General features: G+C 46.5%; 1 protein-coding gene and 1 long non-coding RNA gene across 3 annotated transcripts; one reads left to right on the top strand and one right to left on the bottom strand.

Annotated features, from left to right (window-relative positions):
* The first annotated feature begins 1,651 nt into the window (after positions 1-1,651).
* Positions 1,652-8,470, top strand: LOC121348865. Its single transcript, XR_005954426.1, has 3 exons — positions 1,652-2,795; positions 3,535-3,650; positions 7,924-8,470. It is a non-coding gene; the product is annotated as an uncharacterized LOC121348865 (long non-coding RNA).
* On the bottom strand, positions 3,838-14,717 carry B3GNT9 (UDP-GlcNAc:betaGal beta-1,3-N-acetylglucosaminyltransferase 9). Of its 2 annotated transcripts, XM_041458828.1 has the most exons (4): positions 14,516-14,694; positions 10,039-10,167; positions 7,889-7,931; positions 3,838-7,091 (listed from the first exon to the last, which is right to left on the bottom strand). In XM_041458828.1, exon 4 carries the CDS (start codon positions 7,025-7,027, stop codon positions 5,780-5,782), a length of 1,248 nt encoding a protein of 415 aa, XP_041314762.1. In that variant the 5' UTR covers positions 7,028-7,091; positions 7,889-7,931; positions 10,039-10,167; positions 14,516-14,694; the 3' UTR covers positions 3,838-5,779. The 2 variants fall into 2 exon arrangements, with proteins under 2 accessions (XP_041314762.1, XP_041314761.1); XM_041458827.1 differs by lacking the exon at positions 10,039-10,167 and having other exon boundaries at positions 14,516-14,717.
* Between the last annotated feature and the right edge of the window lie 1,713 nt (positions 14,718-16,430).

Raw genomic sequence — 16,430 nt, forward strand, 5'->3', positions numbered from 1 at the left:
CAGTAACTTTATATTATATTGCAGTACCGTCCACAGTATTTCATTTGTTTATACTCAATAAAACTGACTGTTGTGCCCTTCTTTAAGGAGGTGAAGCTGACATCTCTTCACCTATTCTTCAGGCCTTCAAGCAGTCCCTGGGCTCCTGCGATGGCTCCAGGCAGTGCTGTATAGATAAGTGCTGCTGTGTAATACTAGAACCCTCTGTTCCCCAAAATGCAGTTCCTGACAAGAAAAATCAATCTTCTGTTGCCAGGAACTGCCACATTTTTAATTCTAAACAGATTTTTTTTTTCTGAAAGACTAATCATATGGTGTGTGAGAACTGATTCATGTGATCATGATCGTTCACATTCCAGAGCTCCCATCCAACCTGTTTAAAACAAAATCTTTCAGCACTACAAGAAGGTGGTGATTGATCATTGCTTTGGGGCTGGCTGGAGGTTAGGGGCCAGTTGCTCTTTTCCAGAAGGAAATCAAGGGTGCTGCTGCCTCCTTCACACTGACTCTTTACTTGGTATTAGAACCTGTTAGTCACTTCTCTAAGTCAGAACTTCTGTTAGGTTTTTCTGTTTGGTGGCTCAAAATGTACATTGGAGTTAAATCGGCGTGTGTGAGTCAGTGTGGCTCTTGCTTTGAAAGAAATGTTATGTCTAAGCCCTCTCTGCTTGCTTTCCGCAGAGTATTTGGGCAAAGACCAAGTTGTCTGATTTGGCACAGTTTCACATGGGCTGGTTGTGTTCAGAATAATTGTTGATGTTACAATGCAAGAAACAATTATTCCATGGTTCTACAGTTGTTCTGTGTCATCTTTTGCCTGATAAACACCTTTTTTTTTAAACCTTGATTACACCAGTGCAAAGCCCCCTCCTCTCTGTCAGCCACAATCTGACACAGCACATGTAGCCAAATAAATACCTCACTGTGCGTGGAGCTAAAATACTGGTTAGTTCTGGTGGTTCTTTTCATGTAAATGTGAACCAGGTTGTTTCAGAGAGAAGGTAAGGTTGGAGTAAAACAAGGGGAAAATGAAAGTAGGATCTTACTGAAGATCTAACTCTAGCTTTAAAAATAGGCTCAGTGAAGCAGAGCCCATGAAGGATTTTTTGGGGGGAGTGTATGTGTTACTTGGAGGGCTCTGGTGCAACTTAAATACCATATTCTTTGCCTATGTGAATTTTTGCTGTAACTAATAAAGTCACTGTTAAAATGTTTATCTGCCAAAATTTACATCCCAAGATCTTGTGGTGTTTGTGGGCATGTCTGTGTTTCCAGCAGGTGAAATAATTTCTCCTTATGATCTAAAAAAAACGAGTGCTTGAAGCAGCAGGAAAGGTGAGCTGGAGTTTGCAGAGGTGGGCATTCACTGTGGTGTAAGATACCATTATTACAGTAACTTTTGTTCTGGACTGGCTATAATGGTTTAATGTAACCTTTTTCATACATTAATGAATTCCCCTTTAAATTTTATTCCTTTAGTTATTTTAAAGTACTGCATATTGCAATTTTGGAAGCTGGTTTTAAGTGCCTTAATGCTTTACACCTACACTATATATATATATATATTCCACTGAGTGCATTAGTTTCATTCTTTTATTATCTTTCAGAGAGACATTTAGTTAAATACCAATCACAAAAAACCCTCCATGATTATGCAATGTGCAGTCTAATCAACTAAATAATCAAGCCAGCCTGATTTGCTGTATTCCCTTTTCCCCTTTGCTCATCTCGGAAAAACTGCAGCCCTGAAATCCTGAATTTACCCTTTTCCTTGCTGGGTAAGCTCTGTCTGAAACCTCCCACAAGTAGGGAGGTCACAGAGATTATTCCACCCTTTTCTGCTTCTCTGGCTGTAGACACCATTTGTCATATTGTCACACCTTGATTCCCACCCAACTCAGGCACTCCCCTGGGACAAGGCTGGCACTGCAAACCTGTGTTAGGTTTTTTCCAAGGTTTTAGCCCATGGATTGTCAACAGATGGGCTGGGAAAGGGATGGGGAGAGAGACTATCCATGAGTTGAGTCTGAATGGTTTGGAGAGAGCACTGGGCTGGCCAGGAATGATGGGGGAGCTGTTTGCCACTCCTGGAGGGACTCAGTTGTGCCCCTCCTTTGGGTTTATTTCCTCTTTACTTTCCACTCTCATTCCTCAGTATGGTTTTCTTACTGATCATAGGCCGAGAAAGTAATGAAAAATTGTATTTAAAAGTTTTACTGGTTTTGAAAGCTGTCACTGCAGTTAGTAGCATCATTAGGGAAATGGGGTGGGCTGATTTTCTGGGCTGCTGAGAATTGCAAGTCCAGCTGCAAGAGGTACAGCCCAGGAGATCAGCAGATTTTCATGCTGGGCTTTGGGATAGGCTTCTTTTTCTCTCTGATCTGAGGGTCTTTCAGCACTCCCCAGGGAATGTTCTCAGTGCTGATATGTAGTGAAGGTTCTCTGAGCTGTTTGATTATTTTGTACTCTTGGAGTTTGCAGCTGAGGTTTGCTTCTGAGAACCTGCTGTAGAAAGATGAATAATTCAGCTGCAGACAGGAAGCAGAAGATTTTAATACTGAATTGCTTCAGAGTCCTCTTTGGCTACCTTTTTTGTGATGTCTGTCTGCAGTGGCTTGACTGAATGACGGATCTTGGCATTCCCACCAGTTTGTGTGTCCAGAGATGCACTTGGAGGTGCTGAATGTGAGGCTCAAGCCAGCTCTGCTCATTATAGTGACCAAATCTGGCTACTCATGTACAGCAGGAACAAGACTTGACTGTGTGTGGATCCTTGGGACTCCATAAAACTTACTGTATGTATTAGTTTCAGAAGTTTATACTGAGAAAGTCTGCTTGCCTTGTTTGCTACTGGTAGCACCCACTTAGGATGTTTTTATGTTTTCTTTTCTTGTCCTGGGTTAGTCATGAAAAAAATTGCCAAGCCAAGATTTATAGCAAGTATGACTGGTGCACTCAATTGGCCAGTTCATACAACCTATTCAGAATGTCATTCTGAAATGGAGGGGTTTGGGTTTCTGTGATGCATCAGAAAGGCTGGTAGAGGGTCCTTCCTGCCAGTTGTCATAAACACATGGGGCTTTAGGGTTCTCTGAAAAGACCCTCATCCTTAAGGAAACAATATTCAGCTTGGGTGAAGTCAAAGCCTTTGCCTACTATAGCAGCAAGGAGAACTCAAAGAACTGCAGGGGTCGCAGCACAGCCCTCAGCATCTCCCCAGAGCATTGCGCTCACACGTGGCATCTGTGAACTTCCAGCTCAACTGCAGAGGCAAATGGAAACTTAAAGCCAGGTCAAACAGGCCATGCAGCAGAGGCTGGAGAACAAAACCAGATGGATCTTTCATCAAGAGAGACTCTGGTATTCACTGGATAAGAGCAATGAGCTATGCTATAGACCAAGATAATGGAGCAAACAGTTTAGTTCTGTTTCTGCCATCAGGGTATGTGCTGGCACAGACTGTGTCAACACAGATGTTGAACAACAACTTTGATCTGGGACAAAATGCACTCATTAATGCTGTGTTGTGGATAGATTGCAGATCTCAAGACATTATAGAGGGAGGACCCAATCTCAGCATCTTCAAGTGTAAAACAAAACCTTAATAAGGACTGCTGAACCTGACTAGCTGCCTCATAGGAAATTGCAAGGTAAACTCTGTTTATTTTTCTGTCATTGCCATTAAAATAAGTGCAGCATAAGGAAATACTTACCAAGTTATCCAAAATAATGAATAATGTATTTTTCATGTTACTGTCTTAATGAAAAATGCCTGTGGTTTTAGTCTTACAACATGTGTGCAGGTGTACTTGACAAACTCACTCTGACAACTAGAGGCACATCCGCATGCTGTCTTTTAATGATGGTATAAATAACTTCCCCAACTGTAAACTACTCCCAGGTAATGCATTTCTGTAGAATCTCATAAATACACAAGTATCACACATGATAGCAGACAGGGGCAGGGCTGATTTTGTCCTACCAGTGAGGCTTTGGCTTAGTTCCACACCCTGCAAAGCTCCTTGTGAAGCTCATGTGAACATTTTGTATTTCGGGATTGCATCCTGAAAATACCTCAAATGTAGAAATCTTTCCATTTCTATAAAGCTGACATTTTCTTGGAAACACATTGTTGTAAGGCTTGAACTCATGATGAAGATTAGCAGTGTGTAAAGCTGTTGTCCATTGGCTGTTTCCCAGCCTGCTGCTCTGTCTGTGCATTGTCAGTACCAGCACTGAGCCCAGACTGCTGCAGGGAGGAGGGAGGGAGCTTGCACACGGATATGAAAGGCAGCTGTGCTGCAGGCTCTGTGCAAGGGAAAGGAACTTTGGGCTTTTGTGACTGATTGTAGTTCCCTTTGAAGCTGTGTGGATGTGCCATCCTCAGGGGTTCTCTGATGGACAGGAGTTTTGTTGAGGGGGTAAAAACTTGTAAAAGAATTAACAAACACGGTATCAGAGGTGAATTAAGGCTCTTTGTCCCATGAATTTCACAGCTTTGTAACCCTGATTTAGAGGAATTCACTTCTGCTTTGATGTCTGATAAAAGTATATTCTTCTAAGGTAGTCTGCTGTTGGGAAAAACAAAATGCATCAAAGTCTGGACTATACTTTGAAAATCTGAGCAATTCAGTGTTCTTGTCTGATGCTTAAAATACTCACAAAGTTCCTGACTGAACCTTGGAAAGCCCAACAGAAAGATTGCTGTGTGGTTTTGATTTCTTGCAATAAATTTAGATGGACTTTTATTCTGAAGTCCTTTTGTCTGAAAACTTTCTCCCTTCACAAGACACCCGCAGCAGTATGAAAGCCCTGGCGGCCCTCTGCAGCTGGCTGTGCTGAGCAAGAGACCAAGGTCTGTAGAAACCAGCCCAGTCCACTCTTTGGTTTGAAGCAGCTCCCAAACGTGATGCAAGCAGCAGCTCTGTGTGGGGGTGTGCTTATAAGCACAGGCCAGAGGATCTCTCCAGATGCAAACCTTCTGAAAATCTGGGTCAGATCATGAGAGCAATCAGATACTGCTGATGACTTGTGAATTGTCCTTGAACGTCAGTCAGCGTAGTGCAGAGAGCCTGAGCTCAGGGAAGTGCCAAAAGCAACTTGAAGTTATTGTCCTTTCTCTAAAGGCCCTTTGTAAGTCTGCTCCTTTCTAGCTACCTACTTACCTGTCCTTTGCTCCACCAGCCACACCAGCTTCAACATCCAGTTTGATTTCTTGTAATCCACCTAAACTGCAGCTGTAGGACCCCATTTCAAGAGCTGTTTATTGTTCTCTTCTTACAAGGCCTGTGGAAGACCAACCAGGCAGCAGTGATGTGATCTGAGCAGACACTAAGGGGACTCTAGTTCCTGTTTGGTCATTTTTCAATGAGTCCAAGTCAAGTAGCAAATTGACAATGATCCCTGTGCTCCCTGGTGTCTGTTCTTACCCTGTGTCTTCTTTCATTTCTCACACTTGTAACCATGCTGAAAAATGTCCAAGGACTGCATTTTTCAATGTGCTTTTACACACTGTCCCACTAAGCACTACTATAATCCTAATAAATAATAATAAATTATATATATGTTATGATTATTTGGACTCATTAGTACAGAAGGACCCACATGATATGTATGTGCAAATGTGGAATTTGGGCAAATTCCTGCAATTGTTTGTTGTCTTTTCTTAATGTTGTAAATAAGATGTGCTAAAATACTCAGAAGGTTGGTTTGTTGGGCAGTGTCAGTTCCAGGCTCCCTTTCTTGGCTGGTTTGCTGTGTTTGCTGCACTCTGCCTGCATTATCTGAGGGGTGATGCTGGTGTTGTTGTCTGAGCTTTCTTCTTCCACTGGAAAGGCTTCTTCACCTGCTTCTTCTGAGTACAGGAAAGCCGTGGGCTGTGGAGCAGGTTCCACATCAGCCAGATCTCAGCAACTTTCAGGCTATGAACCACCATGAGATCTTTGTAAAAACAGGGATCAAACGTCTCCAGGTGCGGGGCAGCAGAAGGCTTAACAATGCCAAAGGTCTTGAACCCTTCGTGTAAAATGGGCTTGAGGTTGATTCTCTGTAAGCACATGCCCAAAAAGACATCATCAATGGGGAAGAGCTCCACTTCTTTGCAAGCCCTAGAGAGCTTCCTCATGGTGCAGCTGGACAGCAGGAACCCTCCTCCCCCAGCGTAGGCGGGGTAGATGCTCAGCCCGTACATGGTCTCTGGGATGTAGTATTTGCTCTTCCGCACGCGGATGGGACGGGCGTTGTAGATGATGTCCCCAACAAAGAGGTCTTCAGTGGGATCGTGCCTCTTGAGGAAATCAACAATGTTCTCGACATTGACAAAGACATCGGCGTCGCCTTTGAAAATAAATTTCACGTTGTGGCAGAATTCAGCAGCCCAGCTCAGGAAGTGGATCTCCTTCAGGGTCAGGTTGAAGAAAGTGTCCATGAAGTCCCAGAGCAAAATGTCCCGGTATGTCTGACTCTCCTGGTGCATCAGGGTCTCCCATGTTGCCAGCACTGTCCTATTCCTTGGTGTTCCCAGGAGGAACACTCGCTGGATCTGCTCCCCATTCACCAAACCCTCCCTGCCCCAAGTTTTCCGGACAATCTCACGCCTGTCAAAATCTTCAACGACTGATTTGATAGCAATGAGCAGAAAGGGACCGCCCGGTGTCTTTCGGCATTTCCTGGGCTGGTTAATGAGGAGGTTGAAGTTCCTGTTATCCTTGTTTAGGAGATAGAGCTTGAAGTTGAAGGCAGAATCAGTGAGTGGGGGTGCAGCTGTAGTTTGGACCCTGTTTTTGGCCACTTCTGTTTGTCTCATGACAGGGGTAACTTGAGGTCTGGGTGCAGTTGCCTCTGCTGGCATCAGCCTCCGAGGTGCTCTGGGATCAGAGAATGTTTTTGGTGCCACTCGAGGCTTGCTCTGTGCTGGCTCCTTCTTTCCTGCCGGGACTAAATGCTCCAGCTGGGAGTAGAGCAAAGAACAAAGTGCCACCAGCAGGAAGAGGGTACAGATCACATCCCCTTTGAGGCGAACTCTCATTGTCTCTCTGGAGTTCCTGGGACTGCTAAAAGCTGTGTTTGAGCTGCCTGGCACCACTGTCCATCTGTAAATAAACACAGAGCGTGTCAGCAGTGAGGCTTTGGCAGGTCTGAAGCAGGCAGTCAAGACTAAACATCATTTAAAAACCCAGCAGCAAAGCACATTTTACTCACACAAGCACAGAGACATTGAGGAACTTGTCAAAGGGCACACAGGGTTGCAAACTGCTGATCCCAGTGCCAGCCAGCTCTGTGACTTGGTTAAGCAGTCATCCATCATCCTGAAAACCACCCTCTAAGCACAGCCCAAAATCCTGCACCCCTTACTGCTGAATGTGTTTTGTCGTTTCAGAGATTTCATTGGGAAAAGCAAAGTGGAAAATGATGAATGATGCCATTCTCCCATAAATAATTCCTTTTTTTTTTTTTTCCTAGCTTGGCAACCATTACTTGCTGCTTTTATCCTTTTTGACTCAAACCAGGGAGGCCCAGAGCTGACTGCTGAAGGGCAGACTCTCCATGGCAGTGTGTTGCTGGTGTTTCCCTGCACATGAAGCCAACTTTTGTTAAACTGTGATTTGTACTCAAAATTAATACATTGGGTACAATCTGGAATTCACACAGGACCTTTCTCCTGCCAGTATTCTTTATAAAATATTAAACCATTGTAAGTAACTTCCATTAAAAAGGTTGGAAGGGGCCATGGGTGTTTTTCCTCTGCCAAATCACCCTAACCCCTAAGTGAGAGCTGGGGAAATAAATCTAATATGCAAAAGCAAGGCAGAGCATGGTGTTAGGAAAATTTTGTTCATGTTTGATAGATGAAGCTGCCTTTTGAAATACAGGATTTTTCCTCACTTACACTTTTCCTGGAGATCTTCTGTCTTATTTGATTAGTTCTTCAACTGCAAACAAAGGGAGAATGAAAGAGAAGTAAGAAGGCAGCAAGCAGCAGGTCCTCTCATCACCCTGTGGCTGCAGCCACTCCCTGCAGCAGCAACAGCAGAGGGACCCCACAGCTGCTCCAGGAGGAGGTGAGTCACCATCACCATTCCCATGACCCATCCCCATCACCATACCTCCTGTCCTCAGCAAGAAGGAAGTTGAGCCCCACCCAAAAATTCCCCCAACAAGTGCACGTAAGTCTTTTATACCTCCACTAATAATGTATCATGTTCATGTGTGACTTGTGGCTCTCTCTTGCCTGTGATGTACTAAGAGAAGTTACCTGTGAAGGTATTACAGTTCTCTGTCCTGAATTAGCTGAGATCATATCCAAAAATGACGTCTGGGATAAAAAAAGCTGGAGAGGCACGTTTGACAAGGGCATACAGTGACAGGACAAGGTGCAAATGCTTGGTAAGAATTTGGTGGTATCTGTTTTCAGCAAATCTCCTTTTACTGTCCTGGCCTGGATCACTTGCTAATTGTTCATTAACCATCAATTTTGTGTCAGCCATAATGTTAAGTTTTCAAACTCAAAATTAGATTGACGGGTCTGTTATTATTAATAAAACAGTGGCACCTGTGGTATCTAAGCAATATTTCAAGACTTAAGAGGAAGAAAATCATTATACCAGTTGATTTCTTGTCCAGGCCCTTTAAAATTCTTAGATGCATATTGTTTGGACATCATTATTTAATACTGTGCTCTTTCCTTACTGGTTAACTTAACCTCCAAGATACTGTTGAAATAGAGAGTATTTCATCATCATCATATGCTATTGCATATCTTTTTCCCAAGTACAGCTCCAAAATGTTTACTGACCTCATTCACTTTGTCTCCATTATTTATGAAATTGTTATTTTGGAAAACAGCATATCCATGCCTTGGTGTAAGGCTCTTTGCATTCCTGGTGGATTTAAAATCATACTGGCCTTGTCCTAATGACCATGGGTTTTTTACTTAAGCTTTGTTTCTTGCCTTTTTCTGCCCTCTGATAGAGGCTTTTCTTCATTTGTTAACTTTTTTTTTGTTTACCTTTCACTCCTCTGCTAGGCAGATGTTTTCACTGGCATAACTTTGTTACTAATAGCAGGATTGAACAATTTTCTCAGATCTCTTGTAAATTGTTGTTCAAATGTTTAGAATATTCAGGATCTGTTTTCTGTTTCTGTTCTTTCTGCCACGTGGCTTGGCTCATAACCATGTTCAGCCTCATGGAGCAGTCCCTCCTGACATGTATAGGATGTTGGTTTGCATTTTACATCTGAAGTCCCATCTCTTTGTTCACAGTAACAGCAAATTTCTTTTTCTATGCAAAAGTTTGATCTTATTTCAGCTGCCAGGCTTCAGATGGCAATTAAGGAGCTGGATGAAAGTCCTGGATTTTTCCTGTGTTTAATGTTATCGACAAGGGTTTGGAATAAAATGTGTGTGTCATGAAACTTGTAATTTCCATGGCTTGCAGCTTTTTATTGCCAGCATCTCACAATCTGGCAGTAAGTGCCCTTGGAAAAGCCAAGAAAAACCCTGAATTGTTACAAGCCTGGGCAGATAGCCCAGATTTTCCTCTGTGTTTTCTTTTATTGAAAGTAAAGGATCCGAAAGAGTGATTTCCATGCTGAAATAAAACAGTTCAGTGCTGAATACAGACCTCTCATTTTCAAATGAAGTTGCCAGCCCTTGAAGTCATTCCTTGATCTAATTATATGGATTTTCCAGTCTTTGTTAGGTATTTCCCTCTTTGGAAGGAAAATACCCTTGATTATTACAGTGGTGTAAGCTCTATCCGTGGATGTCAGTGTGGGAAAAGCTGTTCTGCTCTCGAATACAGAGGGACTGATGATTCTGGCAGATGCTCTGGTATGTCCTAAAGCCAAAAGGATTATTCATCCACCTTGACACCAGGGGAAAATAATTACAGGGCCATCAAAGTGAGCAGGAAATATTTGATGCCAAAGGGAAGAGATGAGAGCACAGCAGAGTGTTTCTCAGCACAGCACACCCCTGAGTGTCTGAGGCAGAGGCACCTCTGCTTCCTCTGCTGCTGTGGGGATCCTCCATCCTACCTGAAATGGAGCTGGGTTACAAACTGCTGCATCACTCAGGGCCTTGAGGAATGGCCTGGCTGCCAGCACTGCCTCTTGTGTCCTCCAAGCTTGGAAAAACAGGCAGCTGTCCCTCTTTGTGTTGGCTGTCTGGGGATGGATACAGAGGGGGGTTGAGTCTGGCTTGATGGGCTCTGAATGGGACAATGGGGCTGCTCTCCTGGGGATGTTCCATCCTGGGCTGAGCACCAGCAGTGCTCCAGGGCTGAGCTGGGCAGTAGGAAGAGGCTGACAGGTCCCACATCCACGAGGTGGCAAGATGGGCAGCCATAAATAGAGAATGAGTTGGAAGAACCAAGGGGACACAGCCTGCAGAGCCCAAGAGACAACAAAAGGCTGGAAAGCTGGAAGTGGCCAGAGCTGGCCATGGCACCCTGATGAGCATCCAGGCAGGGAGCCTGACCTGTGCTGCTGCACGCTCAGGCAGAGGGCCCGATCCTCTGCCTGGTTTTCATTTGTTTCAGAGGAGGATTCTGAAATATGGCCAAGAACAGCTGCAATAAAAGCAGTCAAGTGATGATAAAAAAAAAATTGCTAGCCCTTCATTCCCAATTGAATGATATGAAACCTTGAGCCCATCCTGGCAATTTTTTTTTGCTGCAGTCATCACATCTCCACCACTTGGCACTTCTGCTCAGGGCCAAAGTGGGAAAAAGTCCTCTGGTCCTGTCCCCAGATTCAGTCAAGAAGCCTTGGTGATTCTGGCATGCTGCTTTGTGCCTTGAGGAGTGGTTATTTGATCCAGCCAGCCCTGGGAAAATCTCAGCTGTGATAATCAAGCGAGAACATGATGCACTGAGCAGGGGGGCACAAAATCAGCAATGAGCTCGGCTGCCCACTCATCCCAGCCTGGCTCACAGAAACATCCATCCCCACCAAGCACAGCTGTGGGGTGTCCTCGGATCAGCTTCTCCCTGCTGCAAGGGAAGTGCTTCCAGCTCCCTCCTGACTCCTCTCCTCACTCCTGCCGCTGGAGCTGCCTCTGGTAGGTTTGGGTTGGGCAGCACAGGGACAGTGTGTGGCCATGAAACGTGTGGGGCTGTGGCTGCTGATAGATGTGTCCATCTGTCTGTCCATAAAACGAGCTAAAGAAAGCGTGGGGGATCCAGCACTGATGGGTTTGATCAGGGTTTTTTGCAATCATCAGAGAAGATTGTATAATTCTGGGCGGTGGGGATACTTTGAGGCAATGCTTCAGGTGTGGGATATTTGTTTTCATTTCATGTTTGCTGAATGCATTCCACAAAAACAAAGTCATCTTGTAGCAGCCAGTGCTGAATACTGAGACCTGCCTGGGCTCTGGCCTGCAAGGGGAAAAGTCTGTACGTGTCCCTCTCCTGCCTGGTTTACAGGAATTTTTCCATCCGGATTCTCTCAGCAGGAGCAAAGCAAACTCCCAGGATCCTCCTGACCTGGTTTCTCTGCCTCAGGAAGAGTCCTGACACTGTTCAAGAAGCGATAATGACATGCCCTGTGCCCATGCTGCAGCTGGGGCTGTGTGGAACAGATGTGTGCAGGTGAGCTTTCTCCCACCAGAGCAGGATGCTGACACCAAGAAGTCTGCACTGCCTGAAGCCCTGAGGCTGCATCTTCCCACTGACACCCTTGGTCCCATCCCCTGCAGCCCTGAGGGCTGGGAGAGTGTTTGACTCCACTTTAATTTAAATGTCTTGCTGAACACACTGACATGGAAAGTGTTGTTTTGGGTGAGGAATCACATGTTTTGCTCTCTTCAAGCTGCACTGGGCTCCATCCTTCTCCCACCCTTCTACAGGAACCTGAAGTGAAGTGCAAAGGTCAAAACTCCAAATTCTCAATCCTGTGCTGGCAAAACCTCCTCTGGGCTCTTTGGGGCACCCACAGGGAACTGTGTCAGCTGACACATGTGTGGTCACGTAAATGGGGTTTGTTCTGCCCCACATACAAAAACTCGCATGAAACAACTTGAGTTTAATCATTTAAGCTGGGTTTGAAGTGTTTAAGGGGGAAAAGTAGCTCTGTGTGTTGGAGCAGGGGAAGAAGCTGTGTTCCACTTCTATGTTTGGGTGTCATGTAATGGCTTTTATTCCCCCATAGGTTTGGGGTTTGTTTCTGTCTTTCTTTGTTTTTCTACCACCCCACTCAAGGAAAAGTCAATAACCTCATCGAAGTTATTGCTTTAAGTGGCCCTGGTGTTGAACAACTCCTCTCTGCATTTCAGGGTGTTTGTGAAGTGGTCCCATTTGGAGTTACAGGATCATAAAGTGATGCTGAATTATATTTGATCTTCTTGATTAGAAGACAGAGGTGGTGGCTGAAATACAAAGACCCCTTTTGGCACGTTGGTAAGTGCAAAGCCCTAGAAAAATGAAGTGACCAAAACACTTGCTGTGCTGCCTTACCAGATAAAAGCTCATCCTATTCATCTGCTTACAAGTTCTGAAGTCTATAAACAAACTGAGAGCAGGCTGTAGAATTTAATTAGCTGTGTGTCTTGAGAGCTGTCCCAGGAACTGGGTTTATGAACCTGAACCAAGGGAGCACAGGGAGAGGAGCAGGGGCTCAGTGCTCAGCTGCCCACGATGGCACAGCTCAGACACTGCTGGCCAGTGCCACAGTCACAGCACTGCTGCTGTTATTTGCTGTAGCACCTGGAGGCAAAAGCTCTGTTGAGTCAAATACTGAGGAAGCAGGTAACAAAAATGCAGGCCCTGCTCCAAAGATAATTTCCAACTTTCCTGTCAGAGCTGCTTTTCAGGGCATTTTTAAATTTTTTTCCAGGCCAGAGCAAACAAATGGATGAGATCCATGCTGTTACAGGACAGGGTGCCTTATTTATCTGCCTGCCTCAGTCCCCAAATATGTAGTTTGATCAGCTTCCCAGCTGGCTGGTCCCATTTTATTGCAGTTTCTCCTGTTGGCACTGCCAGCCTTCCCTTTGCAATGCCAGTCACGTTGGATGACTGCTTGCAAATGGCTGCTGCAGTCAACTCCTCTCACCTTCCACCCCAGTCAGAAACTTGTATGAAGTGTACAAACTCAAACACAGGGGAACTGCAGAGCTGCTGTGTGAGGGCTGCTGAGGTGTCTGTCTCCAGGTTCAGGGTCCCAGAGAGGAACTGACCCCTCCTCGCTGGGGACTGGGGTCCCATGGGAGCCCTGCTGACCCTGGGCAGGAGCAGCTGCATGCAGGGCTGAGCTCCAGGGAAGGTGAATGCTCCCTGCTGGCCCAGGTGAGCACTCAGGCACACGTGGCACAGTTTGGGGGCTGCAGCTCATTTTAGGCAGTGGTGCTGCTCTCAGTCTCTCTCAGGGCAGGGGGCAGTGCCCCTGCAGCACTGAGCTGTGCCAGGCACCGGGCTGGGCCCCAGCAACCTGGGAAACTCCAGCTCCTCTGAGCACGGCCCCACAGCTCTGAGGAGGGCTGAGCCGCCTGCAAGGTAGGAGAAGGTAAAGCCCAACAATCTTCTGCAGGCTCAGCAGCCTCCAGAGGTACTGCCCTACCTTCAGATGCAGTCTTGCTTTGGTAGCCTGATTTTCAGAATGGCAGAGGGCTCAGCAGCTCAACTCACACCCTGAGTGCTCTGGGGAGACAGGTCTGTCCTGGGTAGCCAAGGTGAGGAGCCTGCTGTCTCTTTTCCAAACATTAAATTTCCTGGGCACAGGAGGGGAATAAAGCCTTGCAGGTTTGTGAAGGGGTAAGAAACTGAAACAAACACCTTCCTTTCCCAGCTCCCCCCAGGCTGCAGTGCTCACCACCTCTTCAGCTCCCAGACCCTCTTCTGATAAGTAATTTGCTAATGCACCCCAAACCCAAGCAACTGCAGTGCAGTAGCATGGATGTATTGTTACATCCGTGGGAGATGGGGCAGGGAGTACATGCTGATGTGCCCCACTAATTTCAATATTATATCCAACACATAAGTTTCTCAGAATCTGCCCAAAAACTATTAAAAAATATCAGTAACTGCCTGATGATTCACAGGGGCTAAATTATTTTCTATCTTTGTGACACTAGAGAGCTTGAAAATTCCCATGTTTTGCTCAAAGCATACCACAGTGTAACATGGGGGACATTCATGTCCTTGTACTGATGAAGAATGGCTCGTAAATGTGACGTGCCACCACTGGAACACGTTTGTGGCTGCGAGGAAATCCTGTCTCAGAGCACTGCAGGCATTGTCTAAAGAAGCCGCACAATTCTGTAAAAACAACCTACACATTCAAAGAAAGTTCTTTGGAAAGTAAAGTGTAAAGCAGATGTCTCAGGAGCCTGCGTGCTCAGCGCCGGCAGCCGGCCCTGCTGCGTGTTAACCATCGCGGTCCGGGCTGCCGCACGGAACAACATTCAACAGCAGCGGGGCAAAAAGAACAGCAGTAAGGACAGACTGCAGTGCGCCCTGCTCCTGCACAACCCTCCCCAGCCCACCGAGACCAAACACACCTAATCGATACTTACACCCCATGTGACAGCGCCGATCCGGCGTTCCCTCGGTGCTGTGTGTGCAGCGCGCTGCCAAGCAGGCACATCTGGCTGCAGTTAGCGAGAGACATTGCTCAGCCTTCCAGCGCAGCCCAGCAAACCCTGCGGGCGCGGAGCAGCGCCGGCGGCTCGGGGCCGCTCCCCGCCGGCAGCGAGCGGAGGGCAGGGAAGAGCCGCGGCCCCTCCAAGCCCCGGCACGTGATGGGGCCGGGGAGCGCCGCTGGCTCCGGCGGGACAGGGCGGAGGTGTCGAGAGAGAGAACGCTCCGCCAGGTTGGGGACTCGCACCAGTTCTGCAAAAAGGCTGCATTTTTCATTCCCGCCCGGCCCCCGGTAACTTTTTTCGAAAGGAAATATACTAATTGTTCTGAGTATCTTTTTCTTTTCCTTCTATACTTTTTTTTTTTTTTTTTATTCTCTTGTGAGTGTTTACCTCTACAAAGAGTCAAATTGAAGAACAGAGGCTGGGTTCGGCTGAGAAGTTAAATCCACTTGGGGGTTGTTTCTCTTTTTCCTAGTAGGGAAATGTTGGGAGGATGTGTGAGCCGAGTAGTACAGAGGCTGAAGACAGATTCAAGGGTCCTTTTGAAAACCTGGAAAAAAAATACCCCCAAACCTAGTTTTTTTGGGGGGGAGGTGTTTGCCTTTTTTAATTTTTTTTTTATTATTTTTTTTTTAAATACTTCAAAGCAGTTTTTATTTGGAGCAAAATCTAATCTGTGTGCCACCACTACTGATCTGCCAGCTGAGTGCAGCCATAGCACTTCCCATCCCTGTGGCTGTTTCTTTGTCTCTGCTTTGTAAACAATGACCCTTATTCCTCTAACAGAGGCCAAGTGTATGGAGAGTGCCCAGACCATGGTCACTTTAGGAAGGAAAGTTTTTCATTTACTTGTCATAAAAGCAGGTTTTGATCTACTCTGCTGTTTTCACAAAGACCTGTTTCTAAAACATAATATAAAAATCCCTTTTAGTAAGCATATGTGCTTTATTTGATGCATTTTTTATTTCAGCTCGAATGTTGTGCTTTACTGAACACACTGTCTCATGAAGAGTGTGTTCTTGGTGGGCCACCCTCGGACCCTGCACTCAGGTGCCGCAGGCTGGGAAGATCCTTTCCTCGTGGCTGGCAGCTGCCTGAGCCACAGTGGGTCCTGCTGACCAGCCCAGCTGATCAGAAACCACAGCCATAAACATTACTCAGCTTCAGCTCTCCCTGTGCCAGCCCAGGGTACCTCTGTTCCTTCCTTGTGCAGCAGCAGCCCCAGGTCACTGACCATCCCTGCTCTGCAAGGAGGAGCTGATGGTCACAGAGGCAAAGAGCAGCTCCTGTCTGCCTTTGCTCAGCAGGGCTGGCTGGGCAGGGAGGGGGACTGCTCGCTGAGCCACAGGGACTCACAGCACTTATTTCCACTGTGATCCCTCACCCAGGTTTTGGGACCTGCCACGCTGCCTCCCTGGGGTGAGAGTGAAAACAGAGGCTTCCATTGATGTGCAGTGCCTTGTGGCTGTGTGCCTTGGGGACTCACGCAGGGAGCCTGCAGGTGGAGGAGTTTCTCCATGGGTGCTTCTCCTTGGTGGCTGTCTCACGTGGACCTTGTTCCCTGGGCACTGACCCGTGGCTGGTTTATTCTTCTCGCTGCCAGCAAAGGCGTCCTTGTCCATCCTGTGCTCGGTCACTGTCACAGAGGACTGGGGCAGTGATCTCACTGACCCTCCTCAGCAGGCCAGCCCTGGTGACCCCAGGGTGGTGTGTCCTTCCAGCTGCTGTAGGGCAGGGCCCTGCTCCCCTCACTGTGCTCCTGCAGGCATCAAGCCATGCAGCTGGGAATTCAGCTTTGTGGTAGACAAAGAAGGGCTGATCTTGTGATTTTCAAACACTGTTTGAGACT

This window comes from Pyrgilauda ruficollis, unplaced genomic scaffold, assembly GCF_017590135.1.
Source record: "Pyrgilauda ruficollis isolate IOZ18807 unplaced genomic scaffold, ASM1759013v1 scaffold13, whole genome shotgun sequence".
In the NCBI taxonomy this organism is placed as follows: domain Eukaryota; kingdom Metazoa; phylum Chordata; class Aves; order Passeriformes; family Passeridae; genus Pyrgilauda; species Pyrgilauda ruficollis.

Bases quoted from the DNA above. Each gene is read 5' to 3' on its own strand.
- B3GNT9 (XM_041458827.1), bottom strand. From the start codon at position 7,027: ATGAGAGTTCGCCTCAAAGGGGATGTGATCTGTACCCTCTTCCTGCTG.